General features: G+C 38.7%; 2 protein-coding genes across 2 annotated transcripts; both read right to left on the minus strand.

The window, feature by feature from the left end:
• Nucleotides 1-8888: 8888 nt before the first annotated feature.
• Nucleotides 8889-16725, minus strand: lnpa (limb and neural patterns a). The gene is made up of 13 exons (XM_020931885.2): nucleotides 16587-16725; nucleotides 15836-15922; nucleotides 15476-15517; nucleotides 13800-13987; nucleotides 13667-13725; nucleotides 13548-13588; nucleotides 12721-12804; nucleotides 12597-12648; nucleotides 12299-12517; nucleotides 11154-11259; nucleotides 10751-10821; nucleotides 10315-10470; nucleotides 8889-9733 (listed from the first exon to the last, which is right to left on the minus strand). Exons 2-13 carry the CDS (start codon nucleotides 15860-15862, stop codon nucleotides 9561-9563), a joined length of 1218 nt encoding a protein of 405 aa, XP_020787544.1. The 5' UTR covers nucleotides 15863-15922; nucleotides 16587-16725; the 3' UTR covers nucleotides 8889-9560.
• Nucleotides 16726-23462: 6737 nt separating this feature from the next.
• Nucleotides 23463-25710, minus strand: evx2 (even-skipped homeobox 2). Its single transcript, XM_020931936.1, has 3 exons — nucleotides 25323-25710; nucleotides 24531-24766; nucleotides 23463-24077 (listed from the first exon to the last, which is right to left on the minus strand). Exons 1-3 carry the CDS (start codon nucleotides 25708-25710, stop codon nucleotides 23463-23465), a joined length of 1239 nt encoding a protein of 412 aa, XP_020787595.1.
• Nucleotides 25711-26368: the final 658 nt, after the last annotated feature.

Here is a 26368-nt window from a genome sequence, read left to right on the forward strand (position 1 = left end):
AAGAAAAACAGTGCTTGATGATATGATGAGTAACAAAAGATAGGAATATGTTTCATAAAAGTGTCTTGTTCATTTGTATGGAGGATGGTATGAATGTGTGTAACGTTACTAGAAAAAAATATACAAATATTTATTATACATTCTTATTATTAATAAACACTGTTCTAATCCGTCATGTGAATTGCATTGATGTTTTGAGAAAATCGTATCACTAATTGTTTTTAACACACACACATTTATGTAAACTGGTCAATTAATGCAAATACTCTAAGCCTTTGAGCCTGAATCTATTTGGTGACAAAAATATCTGAAAGTGGGAAGCTTGTTCACTATAAACAACCATTAAATTCTACTTGATTTACAAAGCTGTGTAATAAAGAGTAGATTTAATGAGCACATTTAACCAGAGAAAACCAAGGGGAATCTTAATTCATCAATATTATTGTACTTTCTATAGAATCAATGTGGCGTCTGCTAAGGGGAATTAACAAGTGTGTAAAAATGGATGTCTGTTTACGAAAATAATATCACTGATTCTGCAAACCTTTAGGGCACTTGTATCAAGAAGCATCTGATAAATAGATTGTGAATGCCAAAATAAAAAGTTTTTACGCATAGATTACAACGCAGACCTAGATATTATTCTGGAACAGTTTAGCAATAGTTTAAATATGTTGAAGTCCAAGGAGAGTCCTTACAACAGTGATTGTGATCTTATACAAAGAAAACTGTGCTACAGAAAGTCAGACTGGAGATGCTGGAGCTTTTATAGTTTTTAGCCATTACAAAATGAATCTTCAGTCAGTGTTTGCTTTAGAGTCATTTCTGTGGCCCCGACATGTGGTTCAAGCATCACCACTGACTCTATACAGACTGAGGATACGAGGAAAGGAAAGGTACCTAGATAACTCTGAGTGTCCTGCTGTAATTATGGTATTCATGAAAAGATGAAATTGAGTGCAGACTAAAGCGGTAGCTGCAGGCAAAATCAACAGCCAGGCATTACAGCGTGACCCCTGCCTGTCTGGAGAATTGGCAGACACACCAAAAGTTTGCTGCTTTCTTCATCAGTCAGGAGTGAGGGAATGAAGTGCATCGATTGCTTGTGATTATTAACTAGACTGAGATAAGCCCTCTCCTTATTATGCAGATTACTGAGGCTCTCCGCTCCAGCATATTGTACAGATGCAAGGGAGCAGCTGCTCTTACAGATGGCGGGTACACGGATCTATCATCATGCCTCCATTGTCTCCACTTCAATTGTTCTGGGGACAAGAGAACTGCATCAAAGAGCAGTCCAACTGCAATGAATTAAGAAAGAGAAACGAAAAGCATCAACTAAATTTATACACCCGAGGCCGAGGAGCGGGGAGAGGCGTAAAACTCAGTTATTACGTCTATACAGCCGCGGAGTCGCCCAGTCATGTATACTGTAGCCAAATCTGTTGGAGGCAGCACTGTGCACCAAGCATATGTTGTTTTGAGACACAAAAAGTGATTATGGTGCAAATAAATATTCATTACAATATGAAAGCTTGTAATTTTGATCAACTGTGCATTTACTCATTTGAAGTTAATTATTGTGAATAACATTATGCATATATTTATGAACATGCTTTTCAACCAGGCTCGTGTAGAACATTTGGTTAAAGTTTAAGCAAATAACGATTTTTAAAAATGTTTTCATTTCTAGCTTTCGTCTTAGTAATAGTATTTTTGCATTCATATGTAGCATAGATAATTTGATGCACATAAGACTTGATTAGAAAGTTTGATTTAAGATTACGCAAATAACGATTAAAAATGTTTTTATTATTTCTAGTTTTCTTAATAATAGCATTTTAACATTCATATGAAGAATACATTATTTGCTGTATTATAGCATTTTAGCATTCATTTGTATCATAAAAAAATTGATGCATATGAGACTTGTGTAGAACGTTTGGTTAAAGTTTAAGAAAATAACGATTTAAAAAAGAATTGGTTTATTCCTAGTTGTAGTTTTAATAAAAGCATTTTTGTCATTTGTAGAATAATTTGGTACATTTTACAGGAGAATAATTTACAGCATAATGATTGAAATAAATTGCCTGGACAACACATGTTAAATGCAGATGTTGACAGTAGTACCTCTAGTTGTCCACTGACCGGGCCACTCCTCCCGCTGCGACGTTCTGAGGGCAGGACACTGGACTCTGATCAAACACGACTCCGTCCTGGAGGAGATTACACAGGCAAGGTCACAGCAGGGCCCCCTCACACACAGCAGTATCACAACTTAACCACAAGGACTACTAACTGTAATGATGCACAGAGCAGCATATAAGAATGTACCATAAACTGACCACTGCATGTTTCTTGTGTCATTCTTTTGATTACACTTGACTTATTTTATATAATGTAGAAACTGTTAATGTTAAGAATTGATTCTACAGATCATAAAATGTAATAGTAAAAAGCATTAAAGTTAAAATGCCTGTGTAATTGCAAAAAAAGAGTATGCTGAGAGGTTTAGTTCAAATACCCTGTCAACTATCCTAATACATCCATTTTATGTGACAGAAGATTAAAATAAACAATTGTTACAACAAAAACAAATGTGCTTTAGTTTGAGCCAAAAACACACAGTGGGAAATAAGAAGAGCTCTATGCGTTTCTTTGTTGGTAAGAGACTTGCTCAGCCTTAACTTGTTTTGGACTTGTTCTAACTGTATTCAAATAAAGCAGAGCTGCTTTCTTAAGTCATGTGTCATGGCTGGATAGACTGAGCCCCTGTCAGATCACAAAGCCCCGTCTGTTGTTAGGACCAGGTCCACATGGGGCACGTTTGATTGGAAAGCCCACAGGGAGGAGTTCCACCAGTCACAGGGGCATTGTTAGTGCCTCCAAACTGGCCAAAGAAGAATGACTGATTATGCAACCAGAGCTAGGGTTACTAATAGGAATTCTATTTGAATTTCTAACATAACAGATGTTTGCTGGGCACCTCCATGGAGTGTGCATACACAGTTATGCTAATTTACCAGTGTTTCCCTTCAAGTTAGCTCAGAGTCATTAGAGCACACAGCTAGCTTGGATCCTTCTGTCAAACTAATAATTGGCCATTATTGATATTAATTAACATTTTTGCTCTCTGTGTCCTTTTTGACCCAGTATGTGTTAGTAAATCCAGTTACTGAAGCCTATTAGGACGATCATTTCTATGGGACTCTATAGCAGAACCATTTATCAGAAAGTGAACATAAAGCCAATTAGGAATGGGAGTAGACAGTTGTCTTCATTCTCCACTGACTACTTCTTGATCTCCATTATAAACTGCTAATAGGGCAGATACTAGTTAGCAGGCGAGAGCTGGAGTGGGGGTTGCCATTGCTCACTTGCAGCGATGACAGGTGAATGGGACCAGTAATAGTAGACTTGCCTGATGAGGCTACACCAACATCAGCTGCTGTTTTTAATATTCCTTTGTCTCTCGTGAAGCTCCTTCCATTTTACTGCTGGTCAATCACACTAATTGGCTTAAAACTACAATATTACAGAAATCCATTAAATTGTTGATGTTTCATCCTACAAAAATAATAGCCTCTGCTCTCAGCACTATTATGATGCGATGAGCATCGGAAACACAGCACACCACAGCTTTATGGGCTCAGATCAAGAAATCCTAATAGGTGTATATTGACTGGTTTATTTTCCACTAAAGTCCATTGGGGATGCTGCTTGCGAAAAAATATATCAAAAAGGCTATCAACAATGGTTGTGTCTTCTGTGTAAAATCAATATTGAGCCATAGACAGCTTGAGTTTTCACAGTTCTCTCTCGTCATTTAAAAACACTGAGCCTATATGATGCCTATATTGACCTGGGCAGGGGAAGAGAATATTAGTGATAAATGAAAATCTTCCATTATAGGGAGCACATACATATGCTGCACTTGACGTTTTGAATAAATGATGTAGTTTTCCTGAGCAGCATGCGAGATCAGAAGGGGCTGTTGAAGGAGTACCCTAACATGACCTATGTGAGGCACAACTTATGTCCCAGCTCCCCAAATCCAGATGCTACAATGGCAGCACATTTTTATGACGAGAGGGATGGCACTCTCTTCAATGAGCACTATTTAATAGCCTGGATTCAAGTGTAAAGGCCTTCTCCCCTGAGCTTTGCTCCAAGAACCTAATTACAAGTTTCATCATCAATCATAAGCATTATTTATTCAGTGAAATGAATTTCTAATTAATAACTGATGAGCATTATGGCCTCCAAGACTGTAAAGCAATTAATTACGGCTGGCAGTAGGGAATATGGCTGTGTGTAGTCATAGCACGGCAGTGCCAACAGGCAACTGTCCACAACACACAGACAGACACTGGGTTTGGATCATTATTTACAGTGAATATTACTTTCGCCAGTGTTTTCTCATCAAGGTGGCAATGGAGTAAACTCATGATGTAGCTAAGTGTTTCTTTTTATGATTTGCAATTCCATGCTAAATTACTGTACACTACACTGACAATGTTGAGTTCTACAAAAATAGTTCTTAGTAAAACCAATAATGACGTTATGCCATATGCTTAGTAGACTTTAAAGTAAAAACAAACAAAAACAAGTGAACAAGAAGTGATCTGTAGATCTATAGATTTCTTGGCTTTTTAGTGTGATACAACTGTGTAGTACAGAGATGGATAATGCCAAGCATGTTAGTTACAGCAAACATAGCAAATGTACATGACTACGCTGCTGACCTGCAACAGTGCATCTATAAAGTGCCTGTGTGTCGTTTAACTGCACGTCATTGAATTAGCATGGACATATTAGACTGGCAGGCCCTTGAGCCTTGAGTTTCAATTATCAAACATTTTCTCAAATATATACTGCAGAGTTTATTTCAGATCTAATTCTAAAGAGAGTTAAAAGCTAAAGCTGTCTGTTCTGCATCTGTCTGTTCATAAGCTAGAAAATGAATCCTAATTTTTAATTAAACCAATTCTGTAGTAAGACGATGCGGAATTACCTTACCACGTGTGCGTGTAGGCCCATTGTAGCCCGTGTAGCTAACCTAAAGACCACAAAGTTTACATAAACTAGCAAGACTTTTGATCACTTCAGTCGCAGATGGTCACAGACGGCGGCTGGCTGTGCGTACATTGGGTCACCTGACGCAAAAAGAAATAGGACGCAACGTGCGTGCGTGCGTTCCTCAAAGCGCAGTAGTGAATACGGCTTTAAGTCTAGTGAAATGCTTTAAATGTTGCACAGCTTTGTGTAAAACAAATCCATCTGTTAATAGCTGTAGAATACCACACTATGTGACCATATGTTGTTTTGTAGAGGAATTCATCCATTTTAGCTGCACAGTTGTGAGCAGAAGCCCCTTTTTGTCATGTTTTTTTGTTTGTTTTTCATCGAATAATTTCATTTTGCGTTTGTTATGTTCAGATACACATGATTGGTTGGATGAAACAGTCGCACTTGTCACAAGTCAGCGGGTCAGTTCATTAAACATTATGCCATGTTACTGCACCGGCAGCGCACACTCAAACCATCTCCTCCGTGTCATTCTTCAGGCTGTGAGAGACACCACAGACAGCTCTGTCCTCTGCAGATCCTCCGCGCACACGCAGTCACACGTGCACTCTCAAAGCATTCCCCTTTCCATCTGCTAAAGTGGGCTGTTGTGATTGATTTGTGGATTTGCTGTTTTTTTCCTCCACCATTTAAGTGAAATAATGTATGGAAGCAATCTGGCGACAGACATTTTGGAAAATCTATTTGAAATCATTTCAGCTGAAGCCATGGCAGTTTGTCTTCTTAGGGGAGAAGAGCAAAGTATAATTGTCTGCAGTCTAGTAAAACACAGTATAACTGCCATCACACTTGACTGAGCTTATAGCCAGCGAGTCCCATGGCCTCCAGAAGATAGAGCAGTTAATGTTCCCTTTTATTTTAGAGGATATGTCACTTGTATCGCAGATTTATACCATGATACAGCAATTTTGTCCAAACAGATGGATAATGGTGTCACCGGCAGAAAGCCCTGTTTTTATTGAGTTTGGAGCGTATTGTTTAGATGGGGACTGTGCGGAACAGCTCTGCCAGCGCCTTTTCTCTTTATCTCTCTAATCTTGCCAGTATTAGATTTGATCATTTTTGTTTGAAGGAGGAAAATGTGGCTGTAATGGCTTCCTAATAGCAAACACAGGGGATACAAATCCAAGAAGCCTGTTCGGTAGTGCTTCCATAAGCACCACTGATTTATAGAGGTCTTTATGACAGAAAGGAAAATGATGTGCTGCTGGTATAAATCAGGTGAGGAGTAGGAAATTGAACTTAGATATCATCTTGTCAGATGCTTAATGCTCTTCCTCCTGTCACATTCGATAGGACCAATTTGGAGAATCCTGCAGAGGTAAAAAGAAGACAATTAACAATGACAGTGTGGTAATAGATGGAGCTATAAAATGAACCTGCTGCCTGCAGGATGTTTTGTATGATTTCCACACAAGGCGGTGGCAGGGTGTGCGGCCATTTAGTCTTTCCCATTTAGCTTTTAGTGTTTTGTAAGCGCTGTTATGTAAAACTGCTGTAGGTATTCATCTTTGTCTTATATGGACTGCACTCTTGTACATTTGTGCTAGCAAAGATTTGGGAGAAGATACTAAAATAAAAACAACATACAAATAGTGTAACCCAGTTTGCTGAACAGGTTACACACATGTGCATAATATTTTCTGTGTGATGACAGATTAATTTAGAAAAGTCTCCTTTGCCAGTTTAACACATGATTTAAGGTTCAAAGGACAAGTGTTTGCGGTGATAACAGTGGCTCTGCCTGGAGCTGGAGCAGATGCCATCGCTCAGTGTTGTAATGAGTTCACAATAGGACGCAGAATGACAATGCTCTCTGATCCCTGAATGTCACAGTGGTATAAACTACAGCTCATGTATTCAGCCTCTCGTTCATGAACATGAGGAAAAATGGAGATCCATCCATCTGGGCATGAAGGCTTCAAATGACTTGAATTTTAAAACTAATTTCTCGGAAGCTGATGACCTTTAGTTGAAAGGCTGCTAAACTTCATCAAGTGGCAATTCAAGCACAAGTCACTGAGAGACGTAGATGTGCACAGTGCAGCTCATCAAGCCAAGCTCTTGTATAATCTAATTTGATTTTAATGCAACTCTGAAGGAGATTGTGCTCTTATTACTGTGTAATGATGCTGTTGTCAGGAGCCAATGGTGATGGCTCATATCACACCATGTTAACTGCTTCTGTGACACTTCACACCAATACACAATGACTTCTGCTGTATATTTATCGCACTCTTGTTCTTCCTGTCGCATTTGTGAGTGACAGAGAGCCGGTAAATCTTTAAAACTCTCTTCTTTATTACCACTGTCTGATAAGGCTCCTTTTTGTATTCAGTACAGTAGATAGAGCATAACGATGAAGGCATGGGCTGATATGGGGAGAATTTTGAAGTGCTCACACTCGAGGGCAGCAAATGGTAAAGTGACAAGCTTGGTGCACTTGTCTATTTTACTTATTCTGTGCCTCGGTTTCATATTCCGCCTCGCACTGTGGGCTTATTTTCCTCCGGGGTTCAGGAGGGCATGCTCTTTCATTTCTTCAGAAAATTGTTTCGCAGGATTTCAATCTTTGGCTGCAAGATATGACAAAACACAATATCAAGAACACTTATGTTTCTTATCTGCCATTTTTTCAGGGTATAAATAAAAGATCAGTATAAATTTAAGTCAAAGTGGCCTCGAATGCACATGTGAAGGATGAGTATGAAAAGAACTATGAACCATGGGACAGCTCCCCTGTACATTTTCATCGCTGGCTCAAAATTACCTTGGCACTGGGGCTTTGTGAGCCATTTATCATCCTTGAAAAACAATTAGTGTATCTATGATGGCAATCCAGATGCAATCCTTTTGAGAGCTTGGCATCAAGACAGAGGCAAGTGTTATCGTTATGTAAACAGTATTGTCTTAAAATGTGTGCATGAAGTTTAGGTGTCATATAACATGGGTAAAGACCAATGCAGTAATTTCAACCATCTTGCAAAAAATAAGAAAAAAAGGGTTTTCAAAATATATATTTATCATTGAAGTTGGCAGTATGCTGTTATAACAATAGTAACACAAGATTACTCAGATAGCCCCGGGATTTTGTGTGATAAATCTTATCATGATGCACTCTATGTATACCGAACAACCTCCCAAAGGTACGAAGGCATCCCAACATTGTCCTATTGATGTCCCATTTTTTTCCCTGTTTGGCTCTTGTCAGAGGTCAACCTCAAACAGCATGCGGTGGAATCAGGCGTTACTGTCGATGTCACATTGATGCATTACAAGGCCCGGGAGGTCACGTCTCTGTAAACATACATTATCAAAACCCATAGAAGATGTGGGTTTTTGACCCCCAATAGTTTAGGCCGTATCTACTGGGGGAAAGGGTCATGTGATGCCAGAGAGCAACTTTGTAGCTGCAATGACTTTCTTGTTGCAAATGAAGAGGGTCAAGCAATCAAGACTGGCCGGGCTCCGTGTCAGCACCATTATCTTACGCTGTCTAAAATGATCAATGAGCTAAAATAAAATGATCACAAGGTAAAATTGGCCTGCTAATGAAAATAGACTGTAGTAAATGTGCTGCATGGAGAAAAGCAGCCTGGGGGAGGCAGTCAGAGGACTATCCCAAAATGTGTTATCTTGTTTTATCAAGAGAAATATTAAACCTTTTATTTGTTTTAAGTTACAAGCTAAATTTGTAAGCATGAATATTATCCCTTTGTGTTTCATTGATGTTTTGATTATATAAACAGCTTTTGGTAATATGATGGAAACCAAAGTATATGCAACAATCTTAAAAAATATTTCCAATTTTATATTTATTTTATTTTAAGAAAAAAGGAAAAGCAACATTCACTGCAGCATATTCTGTCCCGAGAGACCATAACAGCCTTTGTGTTTAAATAACTCTTCACGTTACAATACTGGAAGCCAGGATAAAGGCACATAGGAGAGACGAACAGCACTGGCATGAATGCATCTTGACCACTTAATAAATACATACATTCCTATTGTACCAATGATGTGTAAACATGTTAGCACTAGAACGGTGCGACGGAGTACCCCATTTAACACTATTGACAGTACAGCAACAATGGACATATAAATAAATAAAAACCTTATAATATACTACTGTTTCTTGTGAACAACATACAAATAAAATATTGAGAAAAATCAAGCAGACATCCAGGGAGGTTAGGCTACGTAACACCAAACACATAAATAAAACCCTTATTGCGGTTTAGAAAATAGGCAAAAAAATCAAAGGGCTAGTTTGGCAAAGGCTAGTGCTACAAGATTTATTGCTCAATTCATTTGTACTACATGACTAAAAACTGAGCTGAAATGAAAGAACGTTCTGCAAATAAGAATCGCATTCATTGCTGCCTTGTCATAATGTTACTCCAGCTTCAGATTCATTTAATTCATTTATACAGTATTTCTAAAAGCAGATGGCTTAACTGACTCGTGTTGTTTTATTCCACCTCCATGGCAGATTCGTCGTGCTCCACGTCGGACTTCTCACACTTCACCTCCTCTTGAGTCTCAGGGCTGTGCTGGTCATCTGAGGTAGAGGGGTGCTCGGGGGTGGGTGTCTCTGGCTCTTGTGGCTCTGCTTCATCCGACTCATCACTAATTTTGCACTTCCCTAAAGGTAACAATTACAAATTATTATCGTCAATGACCAGAGACTAATGATTTTCTCTTAAAAGGTCCTATATGGCACAAAATGGACTTCTTTGCATGTCTGCCTTTAGCCAAGTTATAATGTTGTTACCTCCTCAAAAACATACCAGGAGTTGTGTTTTGTTTCACTCAGACATGTCGGAGTGATCCTTTATTATTATTCTGTCTACATCTCCAAAGCTCAAAATGTTCTGTTCCATACTGTGATGTCATGAAATGGTAGGTTTTGCAAAATAACTCCTACTTTTTACCATTTGTTCTATAGAGATCAACAATTCCAGGGGAGAAATTCTGAAATTATTCTAGTGAAGGTGTACGGAATTTAAAAACACATTTGACTACTTTCTATATTACCACATGACATCACAAGGTGGAACACAGTGTTTCTGTTTGAGAGAAGAACTCAGCCTAAATATGCAGAGTTTGTGCGTTAAACATGTGTGAATGAAACAAAATAACTCCTGGTATGTTTGAGAACAAAATAGTATAATAACATAGATCCAAAAATAGCGTAATATGGACCCTTTAAGTATGTTGACTTACCTACTACAGGCACCTCCTCATCTCCTTCGGTTGCAGGAGAAGGCAGATGAGGAGGGGGAGACATCCTGTGCTCAGCTGGACTCTCTGGTAGTCTAGGAGCCTGGGGTCGCGTCTTCTTTGCAGGATTCAGAAAGTAACAATATGCACATCGGAAGGCTTGGAGGAGAAAAAAAAAAAAAAGACATCTGTTTACACTGCCTTGTATTTTCTGTCAGACATAGATTAATAAACATGAATATGAAGCAATGACAAAAATGCCGGTGATGCACAAACACTTCAGATTGATGTGTGGCACTGGTTTGCATATTCAATCTTACAGGGGTCGGCGGAGGCAGAGGCATTTAAGAGCCATATGATATACAACACTGCCAAAAGCTAGAGGGCAAACCAAGGCATAGGGTCTGATAGGGAATAACAAATATACTATGTGTCTCACCAATATACTCAAATTCTTCTTTTAAGGCCATGCCATTATGGGATAGACACTGCTGACAGATAAGAGCATATCTAAGAGGAGAAAAACAAGTAATTAGTGCACAATAATAGTCTATATAATCATCAGCTTTAGAGTTCCATCAAGAGAATTACAGAGATGATGCTGGTCATAGTTTTCTTAAACATAGATCCTGATAGAAACTAAACAGTATTGACAGATGATTTGCATTTCCAATATTTCATTACATTTCATATAAAATGTTCGTCCCCTAAAACACAAACAAAAAATTTTACTACACACAGTATATGCATTTAGCAGAGTTATACGGCACAAATTAAAGACAGGTGTCTAATGAAGCTGATTTGCTTCCAGGAAGAATTAAAAAGGGAAGGGACGTATGCACCTGTTTCCAGGACCATCTCCAACCAGATACTCAATGACTCTGTCCACAGCGCCTCTTTCTCTTGGGAGCACAGGTCTGGCCAATGGTGGCCCAGGTGGATGCATGCCTGTTTGAGACAAACACACATATATACGCTATTAGACTGTCTGCAGTGTTGAAAACACACCGCAATAAACTGAGAGCACTTACAGAGAAAAGCAAGGTTGTGATTTATTGTAGTCTGTACAAACCATGATGAATTAAACGACCTCTCCCTTTACTAACGACTTAAAACTGGATCTCACTTGCAAAGCACGTCTGGATTCCCTGCTGTGTTGGTGAGTAGTAATTAATATAATCTAACATCAAGAGCAATCATAGGAAGATGACTGGTCATTTCTGTGAGACTTGGCAGAGTCTTGGCATCCCGCTGGTTATTAATTTACCAACATATGGAAACTCTGTGGTGACTCTTTGTATCAAATTGCTTTTCACTTTCAATTTTCAACAGAAGTAGGCGATAACATCAAGTCATGTAAACCATTTGTGAGGTGTTCCCAGTGCCAAAGGCAATTTCTCCCCACATTAAAAGACATTTAGTAAAACTCCAGCCCCATTGCCCAGAGAACAAACGCATGTCTGGCTAATTAATCATACTTAATGTAATCTTACATTGTGCATATCTCGCAGTTGGCATTCCAAATCGCAATTACAGTCTGCCTCTTCTCTAGAAACACATTTCCTTACAGTTTGATCAAATTTGCATCTTTACTGCAGTGCTCATAGTCCAGAAATTATGCAAACGTTCTACATTTAATGCTGTGAAATTTTGCAGAAACCCCTATGCTTTGGCAGGCCGACGAAAAGAAATAAATAGTGTTGCTGACTGGCTGAACATATAGAATTACAGAAATGCTTATTGCCAGGGTCTTTCCTCATACCCTGATATGATCTAATGTCAGAGCTGGACACTATGACATGAGGTTAAAATTTTAATCTGGTAGGTGGAATCTACATCCATAATTATCATCTACAACAGTAACGTGTAACAGCCTTCTGACAACACGCGGCAGAGCCTTGAGTAACTGGGGACACCGAGGCAGAAAAGTAAATCACACCTTAATGGAGCACATTATGATGTGGTCCCCCTGTGAGCAGGTACTCACCCACTCCTGGAACAGGTGTTCCTGGGGTCACAGGCCTCCTCATCAAGCTCTGCTGAGCAGCTACAGCCGACAGGCCTCTCTCTGGGGGTCCACCTGGAGCAGAGTGGGAAGCTCGTCCAGAATGGGTGGGCCCAGGGGCAGGAGGAGGGCGGGCAGCAGCACTCCCAGGAATCACCATCGCTGTGGGGGTCTTTGGCAAGACACTACGATGCCTCAGCTCTAATACAGCAAACATTACATTTTGTTTATTACTGTACTAACTTAGTAATAAAAACAGGGCAACTGATACTATGACTACCTTGTCCTGGTTTTGGAGTCATCATGGGTCCAGCTGGAGAGGATTCCAGTTCCTGTACACAGACACCAAAAGAGTTAACAACATTCTCTGTAAGGTCAAGTAAACTTCACAATTCAAAACTTACAATTTTTTTCTTCGAATCTGGATCAAATCTTTCCAGGATCATTTTGGCAGTTTTATACGTCTCCGTTTCCATTACTTCTTCTAGCTAAAAAATAAAAAGAAAAAGAATATAACATGAAAAGAACAATCTTCGTATTGTCAAGAATATAGTTTTACATTTGTTAACTTCCCATTGAGACACTAAAATAGTCAAAGGAAAAAGCATCAACAGCTAAATTATTCTACTTTAAGAAAGGGACCAAACATTCTCCAAATGTTTACTTATGATATGAAGAATAATTACATTCACTACTTCGATAATGGAGAGTGTGAAAATCCATCAGCTCTAATTATTGGAAGTTATTAGACTTGACAGAAGATGACAAGCAATTTCTCAGATTTATTCCTTTCCTGCTCTAAATGTCATTAATTAAAGTGACATTAGAGGAGTAGTTAAGAACTGTGCAAATCAAATGGTGCTAGTATGGATTCTGGATTAAGAAGTGTTTTGCAACTTAACTCTGAATAGATCAATTAAGGCATTACTATATACTCCTGGAGGGCCAACAGAAGAGCTATGCGGTATGCATTGACACTTTTTTTCCACATTGTGATGTCATATAGTAATACAGGAAGTGCTCCACTGTGTTTTTAAACTCCATACACCTTTTATCCCCAGAATAACCAGTCACTACTAAACAAAAGGTAAAAATGAAAACTACCGCTTCTTGACATCACTGAGCATTTTGAGTTTTAGAGACGTCGAATATGACTAAAAGCTCACAAAAGCTAATTTCACGTAATATAGGACTTTTAATAGATCAACGCAGCATTAGAAATACAACTTACAATTTTTATTTTTTGCTCCTTAAGATCCTCCAACTTCTCATCTAAAAATAAAAGCATATAATGTTAGAAATCAGTTATGCTAATGTACCTGTCAGATATTTTAACAAAAGCTTTCTTACTATTTCTTTCTGTTCGTCGAGAAAAAACAAATACAAGAAATTTTCGAAGTAACCAGACTCTAAAGCAAAGGAAACAACAAAGTTAAGAGTCTAGTGGCACAATGAAGATCTCACACTGTAGCAGCATACTTACAAAAGAGGGAAAAACAAAAAGGGAAGAGACAATATGAGCCGACCCATGAGCTGTTCGGGTAGGTACCAAAAATACACTACCAGACAAGTGAACAGGTAAAGTATGGAGGAATAAAGCAGGAGGCGGCCAACCCATATTTTCAGCTGCCGTTGATTTTTTGCACTGTATTCTTCAAGGGCCTGGATTTCCTGTGGAGAAAGTTTTGTTTTTACTGACACTGTGAAAAAGGAACATATCATCAATAACAATATTTAATACTAAAAACTACAACTGATACTTTGCAGCTGTCATCAACATTCTCTGGGGTGTGATGCTTACTGAAGACTTTGCGCTGTCTGCAGTTGTTACACAAGTTAGACTTTAATCTGAGCCAAAAAACACTGGTTTAGCCGGAACTACAACAGGTGAGCAGGATGTGCTTTTGAATACATCTCTTAAAAAAAATTAGTCACAAGATAGCTAGCATTAGTCAACAGTTTCGGGCACTCTCACTGTTTTTGTTAAAAAGACTAAGAATGCACACGTTATTGATCACATGCTCCTGTAAAACTACTGTTTAAATCCACTTTGTACTTTTTTTCTTGAGGTTCATCTTAAAACTTTTTGGGTGTGTTTGCTTGTGCACTGTGTCGCCATGGTAACTGAAGAAAATTCCACTATATAGAAATAAAATAAGAACATCCCCAGCCTGATGTCATTGCATAGTATCAATAAGATATGTCACAAACAAAGGGCAAAGTGCAGCGTGGCCACAGCAAATTACAAAAAAGGCAGCACTGGAATAATAAAGGGCAAAAAAAGGATTCAGGATAAATAATAGTCAATGGACTGCAGTACAGCTATAATATTATATAGTTATTTAAGCTGCATAGTCAACAAGCCGGTCAAGCATCTTAAAATAGCCAGCAAACAGAAAGGGGTGAGCTGCTTGTTTCAATGGTTCACATGTGTCTCTGTCACTCCAACCTCCATTTCAACAGCTTACTCTAAATGGCCAAGCATCCGGTGGTCAAGTGTGTGTCAAAAAATAAGTCACCAGAATAGCAACAATTAGGAGAGGGAGAGAATAATGTTTGAACTTTTTAGCGTATCAGCTATCAGCCTTGAATCTCAAGCACAGGACAATATTTTGTTTTTGTCAATCTGCTGCTTAAAAAACACACACAAATCTTCATACTAAAACAAAGAGTTGGCTGCACAAAACATGACTACACAGCCCTCTGATAGGTTTGTGGTTAAAAAAAGGTCTTGGAGGGAGTTTGTAGTAAATTTAAATAACATAATTTGGAGAAAATAATCCAAATCAGCCCAAATATTGTCAGAGTTTATAGATCATTGATTGCTCTGGATTCTAAACAATCTGTAATGACATAGGCCATAATATATATATATATATATATATATATATATATATATATATATATATATATATATAGGTCAATCTCTAAAAATAATCACTTTCAATCCAAAATGCATAGAGCACACTTATATTCCTCTTCCATGTGCAAAAGGAATCCAGCGTCAACTCAATGTATAGCCGCTTGTTTGACCAGAGCTCAAAATAACACTAGCTAAGCACCAAAGAGAACAGCAAAGCCCCAGTCTTCAGATAGCAGGGAGATGATTTCACATTCAGAGCCAGACATCCAGTTGTAGTCAAAGGAAACTTTTATTACCTTTTCAATTCCTTCTAGAACCTCTACAGTGGACTGTTTTGTCTACAGGGAAACAAATCAACAAGTCAGAAAGAATTATATAAGCCATAACACTGGAGCTTTGTGAAGATATTATGCATAACCACAAGAGCATTAAAGTAAAGCTCATACTTCAGCTAATACCATTCAAATCCGAGAAAGTGTGCATAATTTTACAGGATTTAAAGCACTTTTCAGCAATGATGCTACATAAAAGGATACATTCTCTTAAGTTGTAGCAGTTAAGCATTAACTGAGAACTTACAAAACAACTAATGAGTGGCTCTATAGTTAGCACAACAACTACACAATGGTATTATTATTATGGTACTTCATACAAACCCTCCACCGGGATAAGACGCCCCCCATGGTAATGAGGGAAGGAGTGTTTTTCAGGAAACTTCTGACAAGGTTGCAGCCTTAATTTTGCTGAAATAAAACAAAACGTACGACAGATTAATAGTTGCAGACTAGACATAACCTGTGAGTTATTTTATTTAAACTAGCTAGACCTTAGAGTCCTCAAACTAGAGTTCAATCTAAGTTGAGTTACATATCTTGAGTGTAACTTTAACCCATAAACTAATCCAGGAGTTGTACCTAGGGGCTACGTTTATCAGTGCACTTGGCAGCCCTCTTGTGTAACCTGCAAGCAGCAGTGTTTGGCAGGTACTGAACTCTAACATGTGTGATAACTACATGTCGAGCCTCGTTAAAGACATAACTTCACGATTTAACACGATTTATGATGCTACTTTATAATATCAATGCTAGCCATGTTAGCAAACTTCTATGCTGGTGTAAGTTAACTGTATGTTAAATTAAACGTTTTTTGGTTGTGTTAAACCACCATAAACATCCCTTATATTAGCACAAAATGTTCCCTCAGGCAGGTGTCTGTTCTAATACCCATTAACCATTATAGCATTAGCACAGGCTGCTGGCGAGCTAACGTTCACTTCAATAGCAAGCTAACTGTTAGCCTGAAATGCTAGCATCACAATAACTTTTGCAGCATGTTATGTTTTGCAATTTCTGATGCAGTTGCCAGGGTTGCTTCTCACTAACCCATGTCTAAAAACAGTAGCATTACCTTAAAAATGCTTGCTCGCATTCAGGATCGCTGCTTTTTCAGAGTGCTGCTGCCTCTGTGGCACTTGCAGGACAGTGGGAGTGTAGCGTAAGATGGGGGAGTGTACTGCCCCTAAAAGAGCTGCGTGCGTGGCTTTAGGCAACTACGGAGTCTTGCATGGTTAACTTGTGTGGAAATTATTACTGCTGTTGAACTGTGACTCATCTGGGTTTGAATAAAGAAAATTCAGCTGTAAATACTGTCCATCCATACTGTTTTCTTTCAATAAACTGTAGCTTTAGTGGCATCAAGATGTATTGTTAGAATGTGGGCAGTAGTATTTGTAGGCTTTATAGGTTTGTCTTGTACTGATAAATGTAGAAGCTATTTTGGTCAAATTTAACCTAACAGTCCTTGCCTTCACAAACCTCTATGCAAAAGTACACCATTTAACAACACTTTGAAATCTGATGCCCGGACTGTCAAAAACTCATCCATGACCCCCCACAACATGCATCTTAAAATAGTGAAGTCACCCTGCAAGCTAAAAGACATGCAGAGAACATAAAATAAGATAACCCTTTATTTGTCCCACAGTGGAGAAATTACAAAGTTGCAATATAAGGCTGAACATGCAATCAAAATCTAGCTAAATAACTATTACTATTATGAATACTTAAGTAAAGCTACAAACTTTTGTGGCTATGACTATGGTTATCTAGTGTAGCATATGGACAGAATAAATAAATAGCAATAATTATAACATATACTCATGATGGATTTTTCATATGAAAACCACTTCTGTCAAAAGCACAAAACATATATATATATATATATATATATATATATATATATATATATATATATATATATATATATATATATATATATATATATATATATATATATATACTACATATATATATATATAGACCATTATTTTTCATTTTGTTAATCCACAGTGTTGAACTTTTTTGAACTTTTTTTTCTATATGAACTGGAGTCGAAGTTATTTTATAGGCTATGCAAGTAGACAGTAGGCTATAGGATAGTGGGCAGTAGGAGGTAGATGAAAACGGATATGTTTTAAGCACTCAAGCCTCAGGACCTACAGGATTACTCAAACATAGGTGAATAACTCAAAACACAACTAAGTGTAATGAAAATGTCCAGTGCTGGGATGGCTTTGATGCATCAGGACCTGGTTTGGGTGAAGACAACACAACCACCATCCACACTGGTGACCCTGTTGAAATAGAAGAGCACAATATACCTAGGGGGAAAAAAAATATCATCAGATGAAATTTGCTTCAAACACAAATGAGATTGTCAAAAATGTTAACAAAGCCAATATCTCTTAAGAAAGCCGACTTAGTTCATTGTCACCATTTACAATTAATTAATTTAGAGCACTTTCACTTTCTCCTACATCTGCTGATACAACCCTATCTCAGCACAGAATAAATGCGGGCTGCAGAACATTGTAATGGCCTCATCCAAAATCACTGGACTCTCTGTAAGTACTCTGCCCTTCCTTCAGTGAGCAACAAATTATAAGGAGAGGAGAACCTCCAGAACCCATCACACGCAATGTTCCTGGTATTCATCATAACTCCCATCTTAAGGTCGACTGCAGTGTCCAGGCAGTGTCACAGAGGTGGAAGGACAGCTTTGTCCAGGGGGTGGTTACCCTCCTCAGTCAAACTGCCCTGACATGTGGCCCCTGACTTTTCCTTCCTGATCATGACCCATCGTCCTGTTAACTCCTGCATGAAGACTACTCAATGTTTTTAAATTGCCCCTAAGGGATGAATTAAGTTATTTGATTCATTGACTGATATAATATTAAATCAGTTTCTAACCACGTTATATCAGTTTCATTCATGGATGTATTGTTTTACTGTTGAGATTTCACCCATTTGTACAAGACAAGACAAGATTTTAATATAATACCTAATAAAATAAATTGTCCAATTCAAATTTTGCCTCACAATATTTGATTTATTTAACTTAATATTTTTATTGCCATATACTGTTTTTTGGAACTACAAGAGATGTAACTCAGCAACACATATCCATTTTTTTTTTTCAATCCAAATGTAAACATTTTGGGGAAAAAAAAAAAGAAGATTTTGTAGCTTAAGATCTTGTCTCATCTCCATCAGTTTAAAGAAACAAACAAACAAAAAACAAACAAACAAACAAAAAAAAAGAAGAAAAAAAAGAATGAAAAATAACAATCTACGTATAGTCTATGTTATCTGATGTGTTTACATTTGTCATGAACAAATAGAAGGGTTAAAGCTGGTGAGCATTTCTTGGGAAGCATGGGCTAAAAAAGACAAATAGAAAATGCTACAGACAAATTAAAAAGTGTAAGGCCAAAACCATGAATGCACAATTTATTTATTATAAATTATGTCCAACTCTTTTCTTGTTCTTGTGGGCCCAATCTCGGGAATTGTGTCGCTTCCCATTCCTAATCTAGAGTATAGCTAAATAGCTAATGTCAACAAAGTCCACAGCCCAGAAGACGCATTCATTCTTTGTTTTCAGTGTTTATCCTGGTTTGGGTTTGCCCACCGCATGGGACCAATCCTTTATGCTTTTGGATGTGAGACTTTTATAATGACTAAGAATGAGTGTGGCAGTATCATGTTGATTAAAGGTCCACTTTATTCAAACGTTCAAATTTTTATTTGTATTTTCTTTTTGATATAAAGATCAAAGATGTTTTAATCTTAAAGTTAAATGCATGAGGTATTCTGTTTATTTACAGGTTCATTTTGACAAACTGTCTGAAAATACACACACTTGTTTTAAACCAAAAATTTATTGGTTGATCAATTTTTGGTTTAAAAATGTGTTATTTCAATGAAATCCCACTGCTTATGAAATAGGTTCAATTTATTTTCAAGGTCCTAAAATATTAAATAAGTAGCACACATTTTATATGTGCATAATTTTAGCCACCGTTGGGATCTCCATGACACCTTGATGATCTGACATTTTCAGGACTCTATTGGCTTTAATTTATTTTTATACAAGTTTAAAGTTTTAGTGACAATTTTCCACACAAAGTGTACCAAATAATGAAGGTCCAACATAATACCAAACCTCATTCTGCCAAATAGCTTCTGCCAAATTCTGTAGAAATAGTCTGGGGTTAACCAGAGCTGTAAACGTTCATTGTTTCAAAAGCCTGCACAACATCAAAGCCTATTTTAATTATTCAAACTTGTTCTAATAGAACTGACACTATAATTATAACAGCCTCATATGGTGCAAAGAATATGCCTACACATTTTAAGCAATTTCCAAACATAATTGGTAACATGTTTCAATACATATGCATGAAAGAGGGATTTTCCATATGATCGCCTTACATGCCCATGTAATTGATTGAGGGGATGACCTGTTATATTAAATGTTATTTGAGAACCATCAAAACCCGCAAAATTGCAAATTGCCCAGCTTGTATCTGAATTAATACCTCATTCATCATCATTATGAGTTGATAAGTTAATTTAACCATTTCATTCTGTCTTAATGAGCTATAGTTGAATTAATGTCATGTAATATATGAAAGTAGCATTTGAACAGAGGCAATGATATGAGACAAACAGTGTGCAGGCTGCTTTAGAAGCGTAATGGTGGCATAAATCTCAGCAGGCTCCTGTCCGCATTATAGTGTTTGCCTGATAAACCAACTATGGCATCATAGGGGCTGTTGTTATGTTGATCTAACCTGCGCATAATGTATGAATAGAAAATATTTCAGCAAAACTTAATGTAGGAGCAACTGGGATATTTTTCCCAAAACTGTGCATGCTATTCCATATTGACCTAATATTTGCCATTCTGATGAAAACATTTTTTTGCCTAAATAAAAAAGTGCTAATTTTAGGCTATAGGCTATTTATAAAACATCCAGCTTTTTAAAGACAAGTCAAGATCTAAGCTCATAAGGACTCCATATTAGCTTGTTTGTCTCTGGGGTGATGTTTAATTTTGTTTTTAGTTTAGCCTGGTAGCCAAATAAAATAGGCTATTTATATAATCTGGATGTCCGTTACACAAAACAAAAGGCTGAGATGCCACTGTCTCACATGATACTGTGAGCCTATCCATACACTCATCTGACCACAACCTCTCTCACTAGGCTTGTCTCCAGTTCCACCCTAAATGCGTTTTGGCCCCGCTTGCTCCCTGTAGTTTAGGTTTTTTGTCCTCCCCGCAGCAGCTGTCACCCTGTATTACTCGCAGTCAGCTAAATGAAACATTATTCTAAACATATGCATCGTAATCAGTCCGGTCACACTTACAAGAACACGCGTTAATAAGGCAATCAATCATTCTGGAACAAGCAAGTTGTTCTGTAACAGCTCATAAACAGTGTGTAATGAAGAATTGGGGGTTAGCATGACACGGCGCTGATCAGATAATCAATGTCAAAGATGCGATGAATGTCAGTAAATGTAGTTTTCATGTCGTTTCTATAAAATCCCCAATTTACAACAAGCAGTTCAATTACCCTGAAAATACAGTCAATTAACTGGGGGGATTGGACAGTAGGGGCAGGATCATCGATCTTTGCATTTCTATCTCGCGCCTGGACATTTAATTTGTTTTTTCTATTAGCACTGAAATAAAGAAAATATAACATATTAAACAAGCCAAAGATTTATTTCTTGTCAAAAATCATTCAGCGAAAGTGACAGACAGTTCTTTCTGCATTATGATGAAGACGCGTTTCTCTTCGCTCTCGCGCATTGGCTACTAAACTAATCGTGTTATTGTGGCCGGTGTTTTTCTGGCCTCTGTCTTCTCCTTTTTAGCCCTCCATCTATCTCAATGCCTTTGTTGTAGCCGATGTGTTGCAACCCTCGTTGTAGTGAAAAGCAAGGAAACACGTGATATATCACGCCCATATTTTGCTGCCCTAATCCTATTTCTTTTAATGGGCACGTTCAAAAAAGCAACTTATCTTAAAGTCCCACAGGAGCATTCAGGTGGAGGCTATATTTTAACCAAGCGCAATTAACGACAGAATCAGCTTGTATCATTTAGAGGTAATGTAAAAATAATGGTAAATTATAGGGCCGGAATGACCCGTGGTGGCAGGCCTCATATTCCCAGTAGCTTTACGCGCCAGTTTAATTAATACTACGAATTGTTGTCTTATAGAAACTGTGTCAGCGCCTAGATATGATCTTAATTTTCGTAGATATAAGAGTCCATTGCATTGTTCCATAGCCTATATTTCCATCAATGTCTGTGCCATTAATGTGCAGCAGCCCAAATCTGTAAAGTTGTTTTTATTTAGTTTACAAGAACAAACACGATCAATAAATAACAGGATTTACATTTCGTATTGCACATTTTTTTCAAGTTAAAATATTTATAATACAGTCATTGATAATTTAAATACATTGATAAAGAAATTACAACAAAGATCAGGGACAAAGGCCAATGGGAATTGAATGTTTTTCAGTGCTTCATTTCAGCCCTTAAAGCCATTTGAATTTTGTTTAGGTTTTGTGTAGGTCAGGACTATTTTTGGCGAGTTCAATTTGTAGTATAGGCTATGGTTCATCCAGTGTTTAACACAAAAACATTCAGCAAGTCACAGAAAATAAATTAAAGGCAAAATAGCCTATCCAAACAGAAAACGCGCCAAATTAATAACCTAGCCTATAACCACAATCGTGGAGCTGGAGGGCGATCAGTAGCAAAATATTTCGCGCGTTATATTTCACATGTTTTAAAATCAACATATCGGTGAATGTCCCAACAGGAACGGAAAATTACAGGCAGCTATTTCTACAGGCGCTGATAGAGGTTAAAGTCAGGCTACCGAGTGAACCCTTGCGCTTCGCTCAGTTCCAGTCAATAGTCTGCTCCTACAGGAATATTCCAACACTGGACTTCACTAACGAGCTCCGGCCATGTAAATTGAACAGTGGCAACCAGTGTCTTAGTATTTTCTATTATTAACCAACGTGTTTGGTTGAGCTCTTAGTAGGTTGGTGTTTAATTTGGAAGCCTTCTTTAGCCTCATATAGGCCTACAGTGCTTTCTGTCTGTCGCTTCGCTTTGTTCCACCTCTTTTGTATGTCTAATGACTTCCCTCCGCGGGTTGTTAGCACATGACAGCGGCTCTCCCAACGACCGGCTCCACTATAGCCATGTATTCAAAGGAGCTCCATCTAGGTATATGATTGGCAATTTTTGTCATGATCCTCTCATTATTAACATAAAAATTGACATGAAAGACGCGGTGCAAAATGATATGCACCTTGTAGCTGATTAGGGGTGTCCCCATAGAGCACAGGCTGGGTGTAGGAAGATGCTATTGCTGCCAAAATCTCAGTCTATTAGGTCTAGTGAAGAAAGATGGCCAAGTAGCACCTTCTGCTTGCTAGACGCCTAAATTAGCGTGCTCTGCTGCCCTATAACACCAAGCTAATAATGCTCACCAGGTTGACTTTCACACAGCCAAAATTGTAGCCTAAGTTTGGTTTGATTGAGTTATGAACTCTACAGAGGGCTATGTTGACATGGAGTTATACCCGACGTAGCATAGGCCTAACATATTTGAATGGAGTGAAAGTTACACATTGAGTCCAATATCTATGCTCCCTCAAACAACTATTGTGAAATGCAAACAGTTGTTGGGAAGATGACATCGAACAGATAATGCCAAGGTTTTTATTTGTTTAAACTGGACGCAAAGGTTTGCGTAATTTCCGCATGGGTGTTAAACGGTCTTTTGGAGATGGACATTGAAAATGTTGGTTTTACAGTGCCGTTAGAAAATGCTCCAGTGGCCATGGCCTGACCTTACACAAGTTTTTTCCACTCAATGGACAAGTTGCAGCGCCTGGCTTTGTTGAGTTATCTGTTGAGCGACGATTCTTCTCGCTGGTCTGGAGATGGGACTGAGGTCTTGCTGAGGACAGCGGCAGAATACGGCAAAAAACTGCTTTCGGAGCGCTGTGTGGATGCTGTGCAGGTAAAGTCAGCACTCGTGCTCCGGGAGCCTATGGTACTAGCAGCCTGACTGCTGTGGCAGCTCAGACACGAACACGGCCCACTGGCTGAAGGCGCACTCACCGCTGCTGCCGCTGCCGCCGCTGCGGCAGCCGCTGATGCTGCGGCAGAGCTGTTGAGGCCTGCGGGTGACTGATACAGTCCTGGGTGTCTGAAGCTGCACAAGAGCTCCGGCCGTGAGTATGGATGTGAGAGCGCGCGGAAGGTGTCGAGGGGCCGTATTGAAGTGGCAAAAGGTGATGAGGCGGCACCAGTGGCCGCTGCAGCCGCTGCGGCAGCCGTGACCCCAACGTGCGGATAATAGTGGAGTGGCATGTGTGAGTGGAATGGGTAAGGTAAACTTCCGGTAGCTGCCGCGTGCGTCATCATGTAGGTGTAGAAACTGGGGTCTGCGGGATGCGGCCAAGACATAGCCAAACGCTGCCTCTTGTCCTTCATTCTTCGGTTCTGAAACCAAACCTGCACAGAGCCATAATACATGCGCTGTAAACACGTGCCCAGGTCTCACTGAGACCAGCACAAGAACCTAACATAAGAACAGACTACCGTGCTTCACTGCTTGACAAAATAGGCTTTCCGTCAAAATATTAAATAAAAATCATAAATGAAACTACATTTATAAACTTTGTGGTACTACGTATTCGAAACGCTTATTTTGAAGGCCATTTTTATTTTTATCACATGGAGATATATATGTATTTTTAATACATATTTTTATTAGTTATATTAGATATTTCAAAGCTGTATTATATTTTAAATTTGCAAAATTTCAATATAGTCTTACAGATTTTGAATAAGCTATCGTTAATTTTCCTGAGCGCAATTTTACGCACGGCATCTACTTATTCCAAAGTGCAAAACATGCGCGCACAACACTCCAGACCATGCGGAATAATGAAGACGAATGTGTACCTTGATTGTAGTTTCTGGCAAATTGAGCGCCGCGGCCAGCTCACACCTCCGCGGCCTGGATACGTAGTTTTCCCGATAGAACTCCTTCTCCAAACGGCCAATCTGCTCTCGCGTAAAGGCGGTGCGGTACCTCCGGACCTGGTCTGAGTTGGAGCTGTTGCTCGTTGAGCTGCCGTTCATATTGGACAGTGAGCTCGAACTAGTGTTGGAGGACGCCGAGTTACTGTCCGAGAAGCCTATATCAAAATAATAAGAATAATACGAAAATAATTGCACTGTTGCAATTGTGTCTATATATATATATATATATATAATATAAATATCTCTCTATATAAATATATTTCTCTCTGAACAACTTGCATCCAAAATATGTTAACAAATGCATGAAAAACTAATATCTATAAGTAAAATAAAATTCGGCTTTAAAAGATAAGCCTATCTAGGCTATATCTATACAAGAAAAAATGTTATTGCAACAAAAAGTAAATATTTAAGCTATGCCTTTTTATAGACATTTGTGTGTCATTAGTAAAATTATGATAAAATATAAAAACGTGAAGACAAATTGGCCTCCCGATTTGGACAAAACAAAAAGGTTACAACTACAAAAAAATACAACAACTATAATAATAATAATAATAATAATAATAATAATAATAATAATAATAATAATAATAAACGAAATATTAACATTAAAATAGGTTAACTAAAAATGAAATAATTGAGCCCAAACTAAATGATTTTTTTTAGTTCGTATGTAGTGTGTATCATTGCTGTACAGTGGCCGAGTACCTTTGTTCTCCTTGTGCTGGCTCGGAGATCGGTGCGCCGGGCAACCCACTTCGACATCGCTGTTAATATCAGACTCCTGGGAAACTTCAGAATAAAGACTCATCTTCTTCCTGTTTTCCGACGCGGAGATGTCTGCTGAGCCGTTGTCGTTGCTGTGGTGTGAGCCGAAGAGACTGTCTATTTCAAACTTGCCTTTGCTCGGGATATCCCCCAGGTTTCCATGGAGAGAGGCAGAGGTGATCCTGGGGCTCAGACGTCCGCTGTGCTGCGAGTTTTCCAGGGCCTCTAGCACCGAGTTCCCCGGCGTGTCCGTCAGCCTCTTCCCCGCCACGGGGCTGTGCAGCCCTCTCTCCATCAAGATCATCTCTTTTCTTATCCTCTCCATCATCAAGCCGCGCCGCAAAATAACACCCACCAAGACTTGTCCAGGGGGCTGGATCACCAAATGGTTTTGCGTTGGAGTCTAAATCCGCATGCAACTCGCCAAGTGTCTCTAAGTAAGTGTCTTTTTATAACGCACAAAATGAAAGAATGGCGAATGCTCAAAAGGAGTCGAGAGTCCTCCCCACAGCAGCATAAATGTCATTCATCAAAAAGTGCGCGCTGTTCGCTCTTCTAATGCTCGGCTGACGTCGCTCCAATGATCATTTATTGTAACAGGTTTATAAGCAAATAAATAGGAGAGGGCTGTCACTTGATGATGGAGGCGGCCTTCGGTCAGACGAATAATATCCAAGAGAGAGGAGCGGAGTGGAGTGAGACGCTGCGTGGTCCTGCTACATCTCTGTGTCTGATCCACTCTGCTCTGGGGTTTGGCCTCTTGGCTCAAATTGACAGCCTGATTAATAAAATGAGCCCGGCAACGTTTCCCTCTTCATTTAGGAATATTATCATGCTTTGATTCTCTATTGTTCCCCTCCTCCTCCCCGCCCTCTCCTTTAGGAAGCTTTGTCTTTTATTTACACCCCTTTTACCATCTTTTGCCATTTTTGGTGATTTATTCCCTATGCGTATTATTCATGTTTTGGCAAGTTTTGAGCTTTTCG

This window comes from Boleophthalmus pectinirostris, unplaced genomic scaffold (assembly GCF_026225935.1).
Source record: "Boleophthalmus pectinirostris isolate CB_2022bp ecotype Guang Dong unplaced genomic scaffold, ASM2622593v1 HiC_scaffold_1, whole genome shotgun sequence".
Lineage (NCBI taxonomy): Eukaryota > Metazoa > Chordata > Actinopteri > Gobiiformes > Gobiidae > Boleophthalmus > Boleophthalmus pectinirostris.